At 38.3% G+C, this 18013-nt stretch overlaps 1 protein-coding gene across 2 annotated transcripts in view; it reads left to right on the top strand.

Annotated features, from left to right (window-relative positions):
• Positions 1-16253, top strand: part of SHC3 (SHC adaptor protein 3) — a 194472-nt gene extending 178219 nt beyond the window's left edge. For both annotated transcript variants that reach the window (XM_075599838.1, XM_075599828.1), the window contains 2 exons: positions 2377-2663; positions 8299-16253. In XM_075599838.1, coding sequence (XP_075455953.1) covers positions 2377-2663; positions 8299-8427 — 416 coding nt within the window. In that variant the 3' untranslated portion in view covers positions 8428-16253. The remainder of the gene's footprint in view (positions 1-2376; positions 2664-8298) is intronic.
• Positions 16254-18013: the final 1760 nt, after the last annotated feature.

Here is an 18013-nt window from a genome sequence, read left to right as displayed (position 1 = left end):
AGAATGAAATGCTGACCGGAGTACACTATAATAGAATGGAGATGGGTTAGTGCCCCAATGAGGTATATTTGGTGTAATTGCTATTGCAGCGGATAAGTCTCTGATAGTCTGCGGCTGGTGCCTACCACAGAGGGTTCAACATCACAGTAATCTGTCTGCAAAGGCTATGTACAGTGTACCAATCATGTCTAAATCAAATGGGATGAATGGCTACTGTGATAGACTGGAGCTTATGATAGTCTAAGGTTAGTGGCTACCATCGAGGGATCCACATCTCAGTTAGCTGTCTACAATAGCTGAACGTGAAACTAATGACAGGTGAAAACACATCACATATACTTAAAATTAAAGTGCTACCAAAACCTCCTAGAGTGATATTGCGATAGTGTATCTCCGTATTAAGTTAAAATCTGAGCTTTTCTGTAGCTGGCGGTTGCAACTTTGGGCCCACATCTTAGTTAACTTGCTATGCTGTTTGTAAGCCGTGCTAGAGAATTGATTGCCTGTATCAGACTGAGACCTGCGTTTCAGTCGTGCTATTGATGTATTAATGACAATGTCATCACAACCCGACGTACGTTTCGTTCTGAAGAGAACTTCTTCAGGGGTGGGCGGGTCTCCGTACATTTATTGTATGCAATTCGGTTGTCATGGTAGTCTGACAGCGTTGATTGGGTAAGATGTCCAAACCCGATTTTAATGCTATACATTGAAGCAGCGGAGAAAATGTCTAGGTGACATACGAAGAAAGATGTTTGTACTTTTATTCTTAGCTGCCTTATTCCCCAAACACTATCTTATAGACTCATGCTGGACTATCAGAGTCCCACCTCAACCTTATATGTGGTTGGGGCACCACAAACCCTACACTGGTTTTGGGCTACCTGGCACTAGCTGGGGCACCCCCCTTAACCTAGGCATTCCCTCAGCTACCTATTCATCCCCGTGCCTCATTCTACTTTCTGGGCTATGCTGAAGCAGAGTACCCTTGTGGTGAGTCTAGGGTACCCTTGTGCGTTTTCAAGGGGAGCTATTGCCGGGACAATGTGCCTACATGTATCCGTGAATCAGGCATGATTCCCGGGTACATTTTTAGGGGAACCGACAACTCCGGACCCCATCTTCCTAGGCACATTCTGACAACAATTCCTCCACAAAACCCCTCTTGAAACCCATACACTAGCAATCCCTGCTCGCTGGCATGCCCGGAAAGGGAAAAAACATAAAATACTTTTATTACGCGTAGTACATTGGAATCATACAATGTTACTGGTCCCAAGAGCTAACTCTCTTGGACCCTTATACACGGATCAAGGGTAACCAAAACAGGCTTAACCTTTATTTGAGAGCCTGGTTACCCCCTACCAACACAATTGTATGTTTGTTTCATCTTCACAAACTCAGCACTGTTTTTGTACCATGCTGCCCACCTATTATTTGTCATTACAACTATGTCAAGTTTTTAAACATCTTTAAAAAATATTGTTGGTATTTTTTGTAGTTGTCACTCTTAGCAAATCTTTATTACCTCAAATGACAAGCAGATCACATACAACAACTTGAGTGCAGCTCTACATATAACAACTAGATTCTCTGTAGTGTACAAACTTCACTTAAATGGCAGTTGTGTGCTTGAAAGCACGTTAGTGAGTCCAGCTGTAACCAAAGCAAGCCACCCCAAATCCTTTATATAAGGACGGAGCTTCAGATTAGGCCTACAGACGGAATACTGATAAAGGAAGTTGTGAAGTGTACTGTTGCGAGCATAGAGAATACCTCGTCACTGAAAAAAAGGAATGAATGGAACGGTCTCCAGGCCGCTGCTTTGGGCATTATAGAAAGAGAATTCAACTTTTCGAAGGTGCAATCTTGGCTACTTTAAATGAAATAAAACTTTTTCCCTTTGCAAAGGACATTCCTCCACATTCCTGCAGATCCCTATTAACGTTTTACACTGAGAGAAAGCCCCTGCTGAAAATCCCAGCTGCCTGGTGGAAAACCGTAGCACCCTTTTGTGGATCTGGGCCATTGAACTTCCATGACACAGTGGCAGTGTCATGAAAATCATCAACATCCATTGCCATCGGCAAACAAAATTAGCTTATGGCCATAGATTTTTATGATTTTTGGATTAATTGTCGGGTTGTACTTGTCATTGGCCATTTTTTTTTTCATTTGACACACTTTGGTAGGATTGTATTTTTATGCAATAATCATTTTGACTCAAATTACTTTTTAACATAATAGCAACAAATCACTGCAAGCGTAGCAGAAATTACTCCTATACTGGATGCATGATTCACCAAAGTTAAGAAAAGTTCTCTTTACCTTCCTACTGTGCCTTCGGTAAGTTACAATAGCATTTCTCCCTCTTAGAACCATTTGAAGATGCACTCAAGAACCAACCTGTGCTTAGTAAAGACGCTTCAGTGGACTGTTCCAGTCCGTTGCTGTCCCGAGCAGCTATCTTGACCATAAACGAAGAACTGAAATCAGAGCCCTGGTATCTGGGGGAGATGTGCAGGAAAGAAGCAGAAAAGCTACTGAAAAAAGACGGAGATTTCCTTGTCAGAAAAAGCATCAATAATCCTGGTTCTTATGTGCTTACTGGCATGCACAATGCACAGGCCAAGCATCTTCTTCTGGTGGATCCTGAAGGGACTGTAAGTGTTTAATCATTCCAACATTTTTTTCTATATACTGTAGTGAGATGATAGTGCCCTCTACTGTTTCATAGTAAATCAGTATTATATTTTGTTAACAAGACATGCATTCGCAATTAAATTATTTAGCATTATTTCACACAAGTCTTGTTTTCAAATAGAATTGTACAGAATACTACTAACAATTTCTAACTTGGTAGATGAAAATTAGTTTACATACACATTCCGCTTAGTTTGCATGACTTTTGTCCTATTCAAACTGTTAGTCTTGAATAAGCCAGATACAGAGATGTAACCTCGACAGCCTGAAATCCAGGAGATTTTTGGCATCCTTTCCCCCAAAATGGAATAATGGATAACTCTTAAATACGTTATGCTGAGGCTTACTCCAAATCAGTCACTCAAAGAAAATCAGTTGGAGTTGACAGGTCTGCAAATTGAACTCATCGTGATAGAGTCACCCAGTCTTGGACTGGCTCGATTTGCATTCATTACTGTCCACTCAATTCTATGCAGATGTACAGTACACAAGTGAAAATCTAACAAACTAAAAAACGGAATCTTAATATTGCTCTAAATAGACAAAGAAATTGTAACTCAGACCACAAAACCAAAACAACACCTCAGCTAAATAGAAACAGGACACCAGTTCAAGTTTTTTTTTTTTTTTTTTTTTACAGGTAACATGTTCAAAGATGGGGAAAAAATAGCTTTGAATATAACCAACATAACTAGTTACAGGTATTTTAATGTAAAACTCGGGTTTATGAAAGCATTACGGCAGCCTGTCGCAATTAATTTTTAGTGAAGTTCTAATTCACTAATTCACAGTGGCAATAAATGAAACAAAACCCAGGCGAGACTCTAGTATTCACCCTTTTGCAGGGGTTATTTGTCTCCCAGATGCAAAACCAGAGCCAACATACAGTACATCACCAGATCAAAGATGAAAATCCACATTTTCAATGAAAATATTTTTCCTTGATTGATTTCAAGCGGTTATTATTTGCTCCAGTTGTGCAGCTGCAACACTTGGATAAATCAGCCCCTTAGTCTAGACCTTCTTTGAAGGAAAATATATACATAAAGTTGATCAGAGAAGAAGACCAACCAAAAAAAATCCCTTATTAATTTGCACTCATGAATTCATGTATAATGGATATATATTCATCCAAGGATATTCGTGTCCGCTCATAGGGCCATCCTAGCGTATCAACAGGATATAGTTAAAATACATTTGATTACATATTAACGAATGCTGTTCTATATTATGTTGAAGTTTTGTAAAATCTGGTTGGTTTATTCTTTGCGATGATTCGGTCCCTGGACTTTCGTCCTCTTTGTCTATTAATATACTGTACTAACATGGTGGTTCTGTTTACTGTAATAGGAAAAGGGCACATTGGGCCAGGTTGAAGTGGAAACATGAGCAGCTCCATTTTAGACTTATTACATATGAAATGGCGGCACTATCCACAGGGATTTAGCCAAGAGGCAGTGAGAGACATGATACTGGATCGCAGGCATGAGATTAGGGTTGGATTGATATATCTGCATATTATCTGCGTAGAGGTAGTACCTAAAGCCAAAGGGGTTGATGGGGTCACCAAGTGATAGTGTGTACAAAAAGAAAAGGAGAGGATCCTGAACAGAGCCCTGGTGCACACCAACAGACAGATTAATTAGGGATAAAGACATGTTGGCAAAAGAGACAGGAGTGATGGGAGAGGTACTGTATTAGGAGAACCAAAATAGGAATTGTTTTTTTGACACTGAGTGTATAACCTGAAGGAAAAGATAGTGGTCAACAGTATTGTAATCAGCTGAGAGATCAAGTAAATATGTAGCAGCCGTTATTGCTCCTCCTGCGCATTGTAGCGGGACACATACAACGGGGTATTGTGCACCAGCTACATCTGCAGGGTAAGCAGGGGAAAATAACCTGGGCATTTTTTTTTAATGGAGACAAATGGCTAGTTTACTGAGGACAGTCTACTATCAGTTGAGTGATAATTAAAATCACACTTCTTTCAAAAACTCATCCTGTTGTTATAAAGTGGCCCCCCTCCCAGGCCAGGCAAAAATGACATCACAGGTATATTGTGAAGAATGGTGCTCAAAAAAAAATCACACGTGACTCTATTAAAGAGAAAAAATCCTTTCTTCTCTATGTGTAATAAAGATTTTCTTCTTAGGTTCTTGGATATTTAAAGGATGTCCAATATATAACATGTGTGATATAACACCAGGAAGGGTCTGTGTCTAGTGGTGTCCACTTGACCACCCACAAGGAACAACACAGCAATAAATACCCAATCCAATGTAACAAATTAGCGTTCATAACATGGCAAAACAATACTGACAGTTGAATCTATTACCTGTCAGTTTGTTGCATCAGTCCAGGACATCAATGGCGTGCAGTCTGTAGAAGAGGACATCCAAGTACTGTAGAGAAATGCAGAGCACAGCCGGAAACCACCAAAAAATCAAAAATTTTAATTAGGCAATTCCATTAACATTAAAGGACTATGTTTGTTACTGTCTTGTAATCAAGATGAAACCAAGGTTCTTTTTATGCCCTTGTCAACACTCTAAAATACATTATAGAGATTTATTTTTATTGTTTGAACCATCTCTTTATTTCTATACTTCCTTACACCATCAATTTTCTATCTTCATAAATTGGAAGTATAGGCATTATAGGTGTAACGGTGTTTTGGGCCCCACCAGTCTCACATTGGCCCCTGTGGTCTACTAGCCCTATTACATGGATGTGTATTGTGTGGTGCACCTGCTGGCTTACAAGACTCCTGAGTCTCCCGCTGGGTTGGTATGGGGATATCAGCATGACAGGCATCTGAGGTAGTATGCTTTGAGTCCTACTCACATGCGATGCAGCGCCTCCACCCCATCAGGATCTCTGCGGCCGCAGGGGGATGTATCTGATAGGGACCTCCTCTGTGGTACCTCCTTCTGTAGAATGACTCCACACTCACACAGAATGGTTGTAGTGAACAAGGGCATCTTTATTAGCATCTCTCCAGGCAGACTGCCCCTCATTGCGGTCGTGCTAGCCGCTCATCCTGTTGGACTTCTTCCCTTCAGAAGGTTCCTCCTGTCTCAATAGAGTTGGTTCACCTCTCCCCTAAGGGAGATCACCATTTGTGTCAGGTCCCTGAACACAGTGTGTAGTCAGCTAACACCAGAATCTGACAGCCTTGAACTGCTGCAGACACTACTTGACCTGGAACCCTTGCTAAGACCCACTAACTTTTGGCAGTGCAGTGTCTTATATAGACTCAGAAACAGACACACCTCTTGTGTCACTAACAATGGACACAGAGCATGTTGTCACTTCCCTTGTTACATATGACACCTCACCAGGGTGTGAGGGCAAACCTCCATGATTGTTGCTGGCAACCCTGCTTACTTACCAGGTTTACTGCCAGCATGAGAAAGAGCTGTATACCATTTTTATACATGGCTACATAGGTTTGCTATATACAAAAATTGCTGCCACTATTTATATATCTCTTTTTATATTTTTGGTATTTTTTATATATGTATTTTCTTTGTGTATCTTTATGTATTTTTTTTGTGTTGTGTCAAGCATGAGCATTTGTTTTACACAGTAATCTGTAATTTCATACTTTTAAAAATATATTTCTTTTATTATTGTCCGTTGTTTCTGTTTTTAATTTGAATAAAGTTTGTTATGTTGTCATGTGACCCATTCGACCAATGAGGATGGGCACCGCGTCAGCGCGACTCAGCACTGGATCGCGTCTGTTGATGACGTCACTCCCATCCCCGTTTTTGGCGCGAATCGGTTTGTATAAGATTGTGTGAGATTTAAATTGTGCCTTACACCTTGATAAAGTGCCCAGGCACGAAACGCGTAGGTGCGTTTCATCTACCTTTGGTTGTTTCCGGCTGTGCTCTGCATTTCTCTACAGTACATAAATGACATCACAGCAATGATATTTAGTTATTTATAAAAACATTTATATATCGCCCTTATCCAGGGTGCTATTCATTAGTTAGTAAAATAATGGTGGGTTTACATATGGAAAATTTCATGTGATGGGCATAGAGTCATTGTTAAGATGTCTTTGTGGTGGGCAGAGCTGGGAACATTATGGTCAGGCTATGGGTTAGGTGTATTGAGAGCTTGCTTATTTGGTGGGCAAGGCTTGGGTCAGATTTCTAGATTTAGTCTTGTCGGTGGCATGGTAATGAGTCTGACAATGTGAACAGTGAAGGCGATTGGATCGGTGAGGCGGGTGACTTTGGGGAGCTTTGGAGAGACTTTAGGAAGGTTTAAGAAGGGGTGAGGGTAGGGGAGATCATGGGCATTGGGCATGGTACGGTGCGGAAGGAGATAGAAGGAAATTAACAGGGATCATGGAATGCGATAGAGAAGAGATTAGTTTTGAGTTGGATTTGGAAGATAGTTAGGGAGGGAGCATATTGGATGTGGTGGGAGAGCTTGTTCCAGTGGAGGGGGGCGAGTAAGGCAAATGATTGGAATCGAGAGGAGGCACGGGGCTGGGGGAGAGGGAGTGAGTGTTGTGGCAGTCAGGTAGCAAAGAAGACGGGAATGGGTTTAGCGAGACATGAGTGCTGCAAGGTAAGGGTGGGGAGGGAGGGCAAGACCATGGAGAGATTTGTAGACCAGGGTGAGGAATTTAAAGAGGGAACATTGTTGGATGGGTAGCCAGTGGAGTTGGAATAGGTGAGTGGGCGTGGACAGAGCGTGGGAGAGTGAGAAGTGTACAGGCTGCAGCATTTTGGATTTGTCTGAGGGGTATGGAGGAGTAGAATGGGAGACCGAGGAAAAATGAGTTACAGAAGTCGAGATGGGTGTGTAAGGGTTCCAGTCCAGGCATTGGCTGGAACCTGCCCTTACCTGGCTGCTGTGGACATTTTGATTACTGGCACCCTGCAATATTGGCTGCACCTGTTCAAGGGCTTAAATAGGAACAAGTGACTTCCAGCCCCTGTCTGAGTGAGATAGGACAAAAGTTGGAGGGGAGGGCAGGCTTGAGAGGTTTTTTTTTTTTGAGGCGAGGGATGACTACAGCAGTTTTGAAGGAATCTGGGTATTGTCCGCTGGGTAGGTAGAGATTGAAGGAGGAGAGATAGGGAGGGTCATAGCAGATTGTTTAGGGTGTTATAGTATATTTTTTTTTTTTTTTGCGATTTGAGAGTACAGGTGTATTGGTGGAGGAGGGGTTAGAAAGTGGCGAGTGAGAATGTGGAACGGAAAGATTTCCATGATCTTTCAGCTGTGCGAAGGGAGAGAAGGAGTGTTTTGACTTGGCAGGTGAGCCAGGGTTGAGGTGGCTTTGTGTTTGGACGCACGGGGTAGTTGGATGGCACAAGATGCAGAACTCTCAACACAGCAGTACACAGAGGAAAATCCTGAATTATCTATTATTTGATGGAAATTATAATTTTTTTAATATATATTCAAGTCTTTCTATCTTTACAAGAAAATATCCACATTAAAGTTTTACTCTATTGTTACAGTGAATGAGTTTAGGTTCTCTAAGCCTTATCGCCATTTAGTATATGCAGACATAATATTTCACTAGCCATAATTGAAGGCTTAATTGTATCTTCTTTTCAATAGGTCAGAACAAAAGATCGGGTCTTTGACAGCATTGGCCACCTCATCAACCATCACCTGGAGAACAATTTGCCCATTGTCTCTTCTGGTAGTGAACTGTGTCTCAAGCAGTCAGTGGAGGGGAAGCCCTGATACTTCATCTACATCCATCACTCAATGAAATCTGTATAGGAGCTGCACACTTGATATCATGAAATGGTGCAATACAATTACAGATCACCTTTCTCCTGGTTTAAAAACACGTGCCAATTGTATAAGCTGGCACTTCTTTTAAAAAATGATTTTTATAAAATTGTGTGATCCGTTAATGTGAATATTCAATGTGTATATATACACTATATGTATATATAGATATAAATATATTTATATTTTTGGAGACTGTATGGCAAAGGAATAAGACTAAAGTCTGTTTTAATGACAATAAAACAATAGTTAGTTTAGCTGAAAGTTTAATGCAGCATTCTGATTTAATAAACAATAAGCATTGTTGCAAAATCTGATCATGGTTTTATCTAATAAGCACAATACTAGGAAAAATGCTGGTCAGATATTAAATTCTATTGAAAAAACACATGTATTTTCCGCTGTTTAAAAACCTGTATATTGCTGCAGGATCTTGCAAATCTTTGCAGTTCCCTCCAGCATCTGAAGGACTGAGTTCTTTTATGGGTAGTTGTGAACCTTTAAACACAGTCCTGAAATGTACTTTTACACAGTCTATAACTAAAACACAGATATTTATTTGTTTTATAGGATTTTGAATATCATTTGAGGTTAAATGTGGGCAAACAGCCCCACTTGGAGATTAGTTATCAAACTCCTGTTGTGTTTTGGAGTTTTAACCTGATCTTGCACTGAAGGAGATACCTGTACTGTCCTTAAAGTCAAAAAGCATTTTATCTTTTTTAACAACAAAAAGGTTTGATTCATTGTAAGACACTGCTGGAGATGCTTATGAGTTGTTTTAACATTGGTTTCTTGTTTCTCATGTGTATTATTGTATTTTAAGCTTTAGTCTATTTAAATTTTATTTGTGTCTACAAATTCTTGTACACATTCATGAATATGTATTTCCACATATACTGTATGTACAGTATGCTTTATACTGTAGATGTCTGTATGAGTGGCGCATAAATATTTATTTTAATTTTATAATGTATTGTACACTCTACTGTATACTGTATAATTCACAATAAGTTCCTACCCCATAGAACTCACAATCTAGTTTTGGTGCATGAGACAATTAAAGAGGATATAAAGGTCACAAAACAAGGGGTTATCTTACTGCAAAACCACAATGCCAGTCCTCAAGTCTTTTGTTTAATTGTTAACACCTTAAAACACAGTGATCTATCACATTTCTGTTCGCAAAGTGATGCAATAAGCCCTTACTCTTTGTACATTCCTGTGCCCTGCAGGTACAGTTCTTAATCTTATACAATGTGTTGCATTTTACGTAATGTCAGCAAAGCTTTCTAGGAGATCAATATCAGTGTTCTTCATAGGTTAAATCATAGTGGACAATGTGTTGCAGACCCCAAAAGCTTCCTCACTATAACTCCACTGTCATTACATCCATGAAGAACTCTAATGTGTTTCTTTTAAAATGTATCACAACCTCCTTTGTATCTACATTTTCCCAGGACCAACACGTCTACTAGAACTTTCATCTACATTACGGCAGCACAAATGTTTTAAGAGAAGTACTGTAGCTGCCGTGATGGGTGATAGATTAATCCAGATTAACTTTCCCCACAAACGGGAGTTGCATGGCAAAAAGACTGGGGCAATCCCAGATTGCGGGGAAAGCGCCCCAGTGTATGCAATGCAGTTTCTGCGACTGCTTGTTCCACAAAGCCACAGCAATTATTCCCACCTCCGCCCCCCCCCCCCCCCATGTTGCTTCTGGGAAATGTTACTTGAGCTACTTCTGTATTTCTTACTTATACAGTGGTGAGATAAAGTATATTCTTGTGAATATATTTGCATGCAAATGGAATTTCTGTATAAATCTGATTACAACGTGCACGCCATATTGATGTTATTCCTTTTGGTCTACAATGAGGGTTTTAGCAGTTTCAATAGTTGCTGCGTAGTATAAATGAAGGGGATAACTGGCCTTGTGATAAAGGCATTGGATTAAGACAAAGGGGACGATTTTCAGTTGGCTAACTATAGTGGATTGGTAGTGCAAACTCATTGGGTAGGCGCTAAACGGTGGTTTTTGTGTCTCAAAACAATGACCCTGATGTAGAGTTGGTCATAAATATGGGAAAAATACAGCATGGGACATGTTCATCTAATGACTCGACAGGCGGAGCAGAGGCATGTCTAAGCCCAATTTATTTAAATGAGCGTTTGCACGTTTAATAGCACCTGTCTTATATTAGCGGCCAATTTAGAGTTGGTTTAACGTCTGTTAATTTAGGCACACTTCTTAATAATGCGCCAACAGGGACCAGGTGCACATTTATCTTCACTATAAGATCTCACCACTGGCAGCACTTTTGAAAGCCATGGCTGCGATTGCAGCCTTTTCCCTACATGCACCAGGTGCGACCTGAATACTTGCTCTTCATGGAAATAGACCTAAACGCCGGATAAGAAGAGCAATGATTTGCAGAGTTAATGTATCTGGCACACTTTGTCCTCTCAGTGTGCTGGCTCCTTGATTCCTCTGGCATGATGTTGCAGAGCATGATTGTAACATTTTATAGGGGGTGTACTTGTTTTCTGTGGCGCTAAAGTGCGTAATTATAACAGTTTAAGAACAGTCTGCAACTCTGTGCTGTCAGATTCTTAGTCAGTGGGGGATTCTTGACCAAAAACGTCCCGAACGGCTGCATCGAACTATATAGAATGAGTTCCTATATCAGGGTTTTAGTTCCGAAATACTGATGGCACATCGCTATCTTCTTTTAGACGACGTTATTTTTTTGTAACTATGTCGCATTCCTATAAAATTATGACTGTGAGCTTTCCGTAGTACAAAATGATCATTAGAACTGCTGAGCAGTATTTGGGAGTTTTAACTGTGAAGAATGTGTTCTTACTTGTACATTTCTATGTATTCAACTGGTACTATAATACATTGTGTCTATTTCATAAATTTCAACCACATTTTTTTTTAGTATTATGCAAATTTGCTTTGCAAAACCAAAATGAATTGCATTGCGTCAAAATCAAAACGCATTTTTTTTTTAAAGTTAGGGATGTTTGATTATATACTGTAGGTCACCAAAATGTATTATTTTTCCGTATGGCTATTATAAATAATATGACACGAATAAGTTATATTTACTAATACTAGTTATATTAAAAAATAAACATAATTATATTTTAATTTAAATTGTACCAATCTGGTATTCAACATGACGGGATGAGTCATTTAAAATGACGCGTCTTGGATGAAGCTTTTAGCACAACATTTTGCCGCACAATTTTTTTAAAATAAATTATAGGTACATAGGTTGAATAGTGTTGTCATATGTGAGGCACCTTTATTACTTCCTTCAATGACTTCACATTGTGTTAGAATGTGCAATGTTCTTTATGTGACTCCTTAGTGTTGCCATCACAAAAAAGTGAATAAATAACTTGCATTTCCATGTCTTGCCTTTAGCCAACTTCAGTTTGATGGCTGGACGCATCATTGTTCCTGACAAAAAGGAATTAAAGACAGACCACTTTGCAGGCAAAAAATAATAATAGTAACATACAGTACCATTTGGTTTCTTAAATATATTTATGCCCTCTTCCAGTGAAAATACCCATTTGTGTTCCATGAAATATGAGTCCATTTTTATTTTCAGTGAGGAAACGGCAATTATATATATTTTTTTGCCCCCAACATTAACTATTTGATTAATGACGATATCAACTTTGAAAGTCACTTGACATGTGTAAACCGAGACTCCTTAAACAGTGGTACGATGCAACAGGGTATCTCAAAATTCTATCACATTTTGTTATTAAGGAACCAAAACTTGCAAACATTCATTGTTGCTTTTTTTTGTTGTTGTAAATTTAGAAGTAATAATGCACAGAAAACTGTCTTTAGTTTTCCTTATATATAATACTTTTTATTAAGGGAAAAAAAGGTGCTTTTGTTCAAACCGCCTGAGCTAAAATTACCTTTTTCCCATCCACTTCCATCGACAATATCGTTTTAACGACAAGTTCCCAATCTTGTTATGTTGATAATAACAGGGATTACAGGGATTATTTGAGTAATGTAGTTTCTTGCCAAGCTGCCTTTGTGTCGCTCAAGTTATATTCCCCAGATGTTAGTTAACACTTCTTCATAAACAAAACAAGGACTGTTTTGCTTAAAAGCGAGAAAATATTTTAAGGATGGCTTCAATGTCACTATCATTAAATCACATACCTCGAAGGGTTTGCGGTAAACCAATTTACATGAACTATCACCAATCTTCTTATATTGACATTGCTGTCATTCTGGTTGTAATCATTTTTAGTGTTGTGAATATTTTAAGACACATCTTATTCACAAATCTGCTGAAAGTTGATCAGCAGGGTCCAGATTATGACTTACAAGGGCAGTCAATTAACATAAGAATCCTCACACGATGACTGGCTTTCTAGAAGTTACACTCTGTGTGACACAGACTTCTATTAAAACGTTTTTCAAATATTTTTTCTGGCGCTGTTATGAAATGACTAATACATCATTTGGACTTGATTACTGAAGATTCATCTTCCAGTGTTTGAAATCTCTGGCTAGTAGATGCGTTAAATGTATTGTGTTATGCTTTCAGTAATCCTTGTTGTTGGATGAAGTCCAGTCTTTTTACTACCAAACAAATCTGCTTTAAACCAAAGTTTTAACTTTCCTGCATAAAGATTTATTACAGAGATTATCTCATATCATATTGTATGTCTCGTGATAAAATGCTTTATGAATATAAGGCATAAGAACACTTGGTCGTAGCCAGGAAGATGCATTTGATCTTCATGCCTATATTTATACTTTCTTTAATGTACTGGGCACTATTATGAGTAAGGGCAATTTTACATGTAGCAGGTATTCATGGCATTTTAAAGGAGGCGTTTTCTGGTGACTCAGCCCTTTGAGTGACTCGGCCTCTGCAATGCTTTGTGGACCCTTGGAAACTGTAATGACTAAACTGAATTTTACAGGTCTGGAGATATTGTCTTCATTTAACCTTCTACTGAATTCCTGTAACAAATATTTATAAAAATGCAATGCTTTGTAACATTTGGAACAAGGACGTTATCTCAGATCAAGCTACTGTCATTTATACATGCTGAGAAATACGTGTTCTTTAGCTGTAGTAAGATATTTGAACTATTTATTACTATTTATTCCTCACTTTTACTACTTGAGAATTGTAAATACTGTATTCTTTTGAATTCGGAGTACAAATGTGAAAATATTGTCAGTTTTGTTCAATAACTTCTGTAATGCAAAATGTTTCATTCAAATCTTGTTTCCTGTTAATGTTTCTATGAAATCTTATAGCAGTAATCTACTCTGCTTTTTGTTATTTTTTTATTTAATTTTTTTACAGTATATAGCCTATAAAATCGGAGTGTTTTTTTCCCCAATGAATACCTATTCTCGTCATATGTCCAGAACGCCTTTGGCTCACAAGATATTAAGACTTTGACCTCCCAAGGCATCAAAAAATGGCCCACGAGTCACTTAACAATGATATTTTCAGTTAAATATGCCATAGGAATGAATATATATTACAAGTATGACATAACAGATGTCAACAAATGTGATTATGTTGCCATTATTTTTGGAACCGTTTTAAACCTTTAACCCCCTGTGGCACTTAATGGTTCAATTTTTTTTCTTTTACAATTTATTTATTTTTAATTAGAAGCATGTATCGGTGTCATATATTCCACAGTGTTTAAATACAGAAATATATTGATGTGAGATAATTTTTGCAGGGCCTCTTAAAAATGCCCACCATTGTAGATAGTCTAAGAAATGCCTTATACCATAAAGTAGCACAAGTAACGGCAACTTTGGAATCAATGCATGCTAAGCCCATTTTGGCATAGTTCCTTTGTGAATTCCTAAAGAAAGCTGTAAATATAACGTACTATGTCAAATTTGTCATCCTGCTTTAGGATTTAGACGTTGTGCCTAACTTCCAAAAGCTAGTAAACGCAATCATCTAACATGTTTGACAAGTTGATAAATCTCTCTGCTGCAAATTCAGAACCTTGCTAAATGGGACTAGGGTCTTAATATCTACGGAAGAAGCCTCCTTCCTGGAGTAATGACTATTGTGGGAGACCCTCCGTTTCTTATTGTGTAAAACACAAAGTTGCGACGATAGCTGCTTTAAATGAGTCACAGTGTAATAAGGCCAATGTGACCATTCTGCGTAGTGGAACAGAAATGACTCATACCTTAGAATAAAAGAGATGGCCGAGGCAAAGGTAGTTAGTTTTCGTTTTCAGTATGCTTTCTGTACCAATTGTATTTCTTGCATTAAAGTACATTTCAAGATGATGATCTCTAAGGACACTGTTAAATGATAATGTTCAATAAAACAAGCTAATGGTAAAGGTCCCATTTGATGTGGGATTGGATCAAGTGCATGCCTTCTTGTGTATCATTGGCGTAGAAATAGATGCTGTTTCTTGACACAGTTTTGAAGGAATACTTCAGGGCTCTTATTCAATATGCTGTGAAACCGCTTACCTGTACTGGAGAAGATGTGTCTCACCCGGTAGTCAGAATCAGCATCACCATATACTGCATGAGGGTCAAAGAACATTACTTAAAGGCAGATAGTTCTATCACTGACTTTGCTGTAAAAATGACGGTTCCATAAATAGATGGCTGCTCACACCTTGCCACAATCGCTGCGTGGACAGTGGTTAAATGGGTTAATAAGAGAAGCTAGAAAAGGGCAGTCCTAGTTAACATGCAAAAATATATTTTAACCACGTTGTTTTTTTAAACAACGGAATAGACTTGTAAAACAATTGAACCACCCTTTTTTTTTGTTTAAAGTTCTTATCATATAATTTTAGTTTTTTTTTTAATGAATCATCGGTACTTTTTTTAAAAGAACAAAGGCAAAGGTTAGAAAAATTAAATATTAACACTTTGTACCTAGACACAAGGAGGGTCATTGTACTAATTTTCCTCTTCTAGGAGCCCGCAGTGTATGTTCTGCCCGGGTCTTAAGCTCAGTCCCAAAAAAGTGATGTCTGCCCAGTTACAGAAGATCTCTTTGGCTAAAAGGTCTGGAAATGTCTTCCATCTTTAGATTTATGCACTAGTGTGATATTAAAGCGATGCTTTTGCAACATGAATCGTTTTAAGCCAGTAGGCTCTCCAGCAATCCTCTCCAGTCATGAAATATCTTCAGTGCTCACAAGTCCAATCATCTTCAATATTGAATCCCTCAGTGGTGAAACAGCATAAAGTGAAAAGTACAGTACTCTGGGTCATACAGTGTTAAGTGCAAGGTGCATTATAAAACGGCCTCGACCAAAAGACCAGGTAGGTATAAAAATTTCTGAAGCACTCCTGGCCTGGCAGACAAAATCTGAGTTTGAGGGATTACATCCATGCAGTTGGTGTTTTAAACTCAGATTTTGTGTGACCACATGGTATGACATCACCGCACCCAGAAGTGTGGGATGCGTGCTCCTGGGAACAGCAGTCCCGGCCATTCAGACTTTCCTTGTGGCTATTGACATAAAGGTATTCATACTTCTCTTGTTATGGCATAGCTTATAGTCTGATGAAAAGGGGCAGGTACTGTAGCCCATAACATCCCGCATTTCAACAGCATTTTTTAGCACCATCTGTGATCCTGGATCGTTGGTGTACACATCAGTCTAACTCTTGGTCTGTTTTGCTTATTCCTTTTTTGCTGTTGTCTGTTTTTCTGTACATGTGAAATAAAGTCACGATTTAGATATATTTTATATGTAATAAATCCTGCATTTTTATTAAAATGTTCTCTTTTTGAGTGCTGGGGATTCTTTTGCACTTGGGGAGGAGTTTCAATTTAGTAGTGTCTCCAGTAGTGTGTGTGTATATACTATATATATATATATATATATATATATATATATATATATATATATATATATACACACACATATATACATATATATATATATATATATCCCCTCAAACCTCTCCCCAAATAACTTATGCCTGTGCTGAAAAAGGTGCACACCTGAGGTACCTTGTGAGATATGCTAAGCAAAGCATATTTTAATGAGTAACATCCCACACTTCCTAAAAGGTTTTCTCTAACAACTGTATTGAGTTGATAAGCCTAAGGCAAGTACTGACTGGAATGGTGTACTGTTGTCAGACCCAACAGGATTAGAACCAACAACTTCTAGCTACTTTGGACATCAGCTCTAACAGTGTAAAATAAATATATTTTGACTAGTCGTTCGCATATCTTCCAGGGTATCTCAGTAGTGCAAGTTTTTCAGCACAGGCACGTCTCCCTAATTTATTCGGAGGAAAGTTTGAGGGGATATATATCTACAACTGGAGATACTACGAAATTCCTCTTTTTCCTCTTCCCGGATCGGATTTTGGGTTCGCCCATCTCTAACGAAAAGACAACATAATTACAAACAAGAAACAACTGGCACAAAACGGCTGGCACAAAAGATGATGGAATGAGACAGGGGAAATAATGTTTCCAATAGTGATAAAGGTGTAAATATAACATAAAGTATATAACAAAAAGTATATACCAAAACACCAATATGCCCTTGATTATAAATGCTTAAATGGAACAAGGAATGCATGTAGTTAAAGGTATACAGAGAAAGAACACGTGGAAACTGACTAATAAAAACATTACATATGTATATGCAAAGAATACACTCTAACTCACTTAACTATATCTAATTACATAGTGTTTGTTAGAATACATTAATATTACACACTTATTTAATAGTACACTTTTTGGGGATTTTTAAATGTTATGAAATGATTTTATTAAAGTGTATTTTTTGCATATACAGCTCAATCCCCTTATAACGCTGTACTTGGGGTCCAAAGAATCACATCGCGCTATAAGTGGATCGCGTTAGAAATAATGTACAATTGTATGCATTGTACAATAAAGTATTTAGGATACCAATCATCGTGTTGTAAAGTATTCGTAAATATGAAAATTGGGAGCCACGCTTGGATCACGTTATAAGCGGATTTGCGTTGTAACGGGGTTGAGCTGTATATATATGTAATGTTTTATTTATTAGTCAGTGTCCACATGTTCTTTCTCTGTATTTATACCTTTAACTACACTGATTTGTTGTGAGTACCCTGATTTTAGCATTGGGGTAATAAACCTTTTACTATTTACACTATGGAGCCCGCGCTGTTCTCTTGTTTTCTAGCAGTATCGAGGAAGGTAGTTGATCCTGCGGATAGGTAGTTGATCCTGCGGATAGGTAGTTGATCCTGCGGATAGGTAGTTGATCCTGCGGATAGCTGTCTGGGCGTTCCTGTGTTTTTTCATCTATTTTATTTTCACGGTTTATTACTTTTATTTTTGGCTTTCCCTTTTCCCCCCCTCATGTTTCTATTCCCCTTTTTCCTTGTCATACATGCTGTGTATTTTGTTTTTTGTGGTTTGTCCTATGGCACATTTTATTTCAGTTGATATTCCCTCATATTCATTGATTATTTAATACTTGTTTGGCGCTGTAATTTTATGTTTTG

The sequence above is a fragment of the Ascaphus truei genome, chromosome 1, assembly GCF_040206685.1.
Source record: "Ascaphus truei isolate aAscTru1 chromosome 1, aAscTru1.hap1, whole genome shotgun sequence".
Taxonomy (NCBI): Eukaryota; Metazoa; Chordata; class Amphibia; order Anura; family Ascaphidae; genus Ascaphus; species Ascaphus truei.
This window is presented reverse-complemented; position numbering and strand designations above follow the sequence as displayed.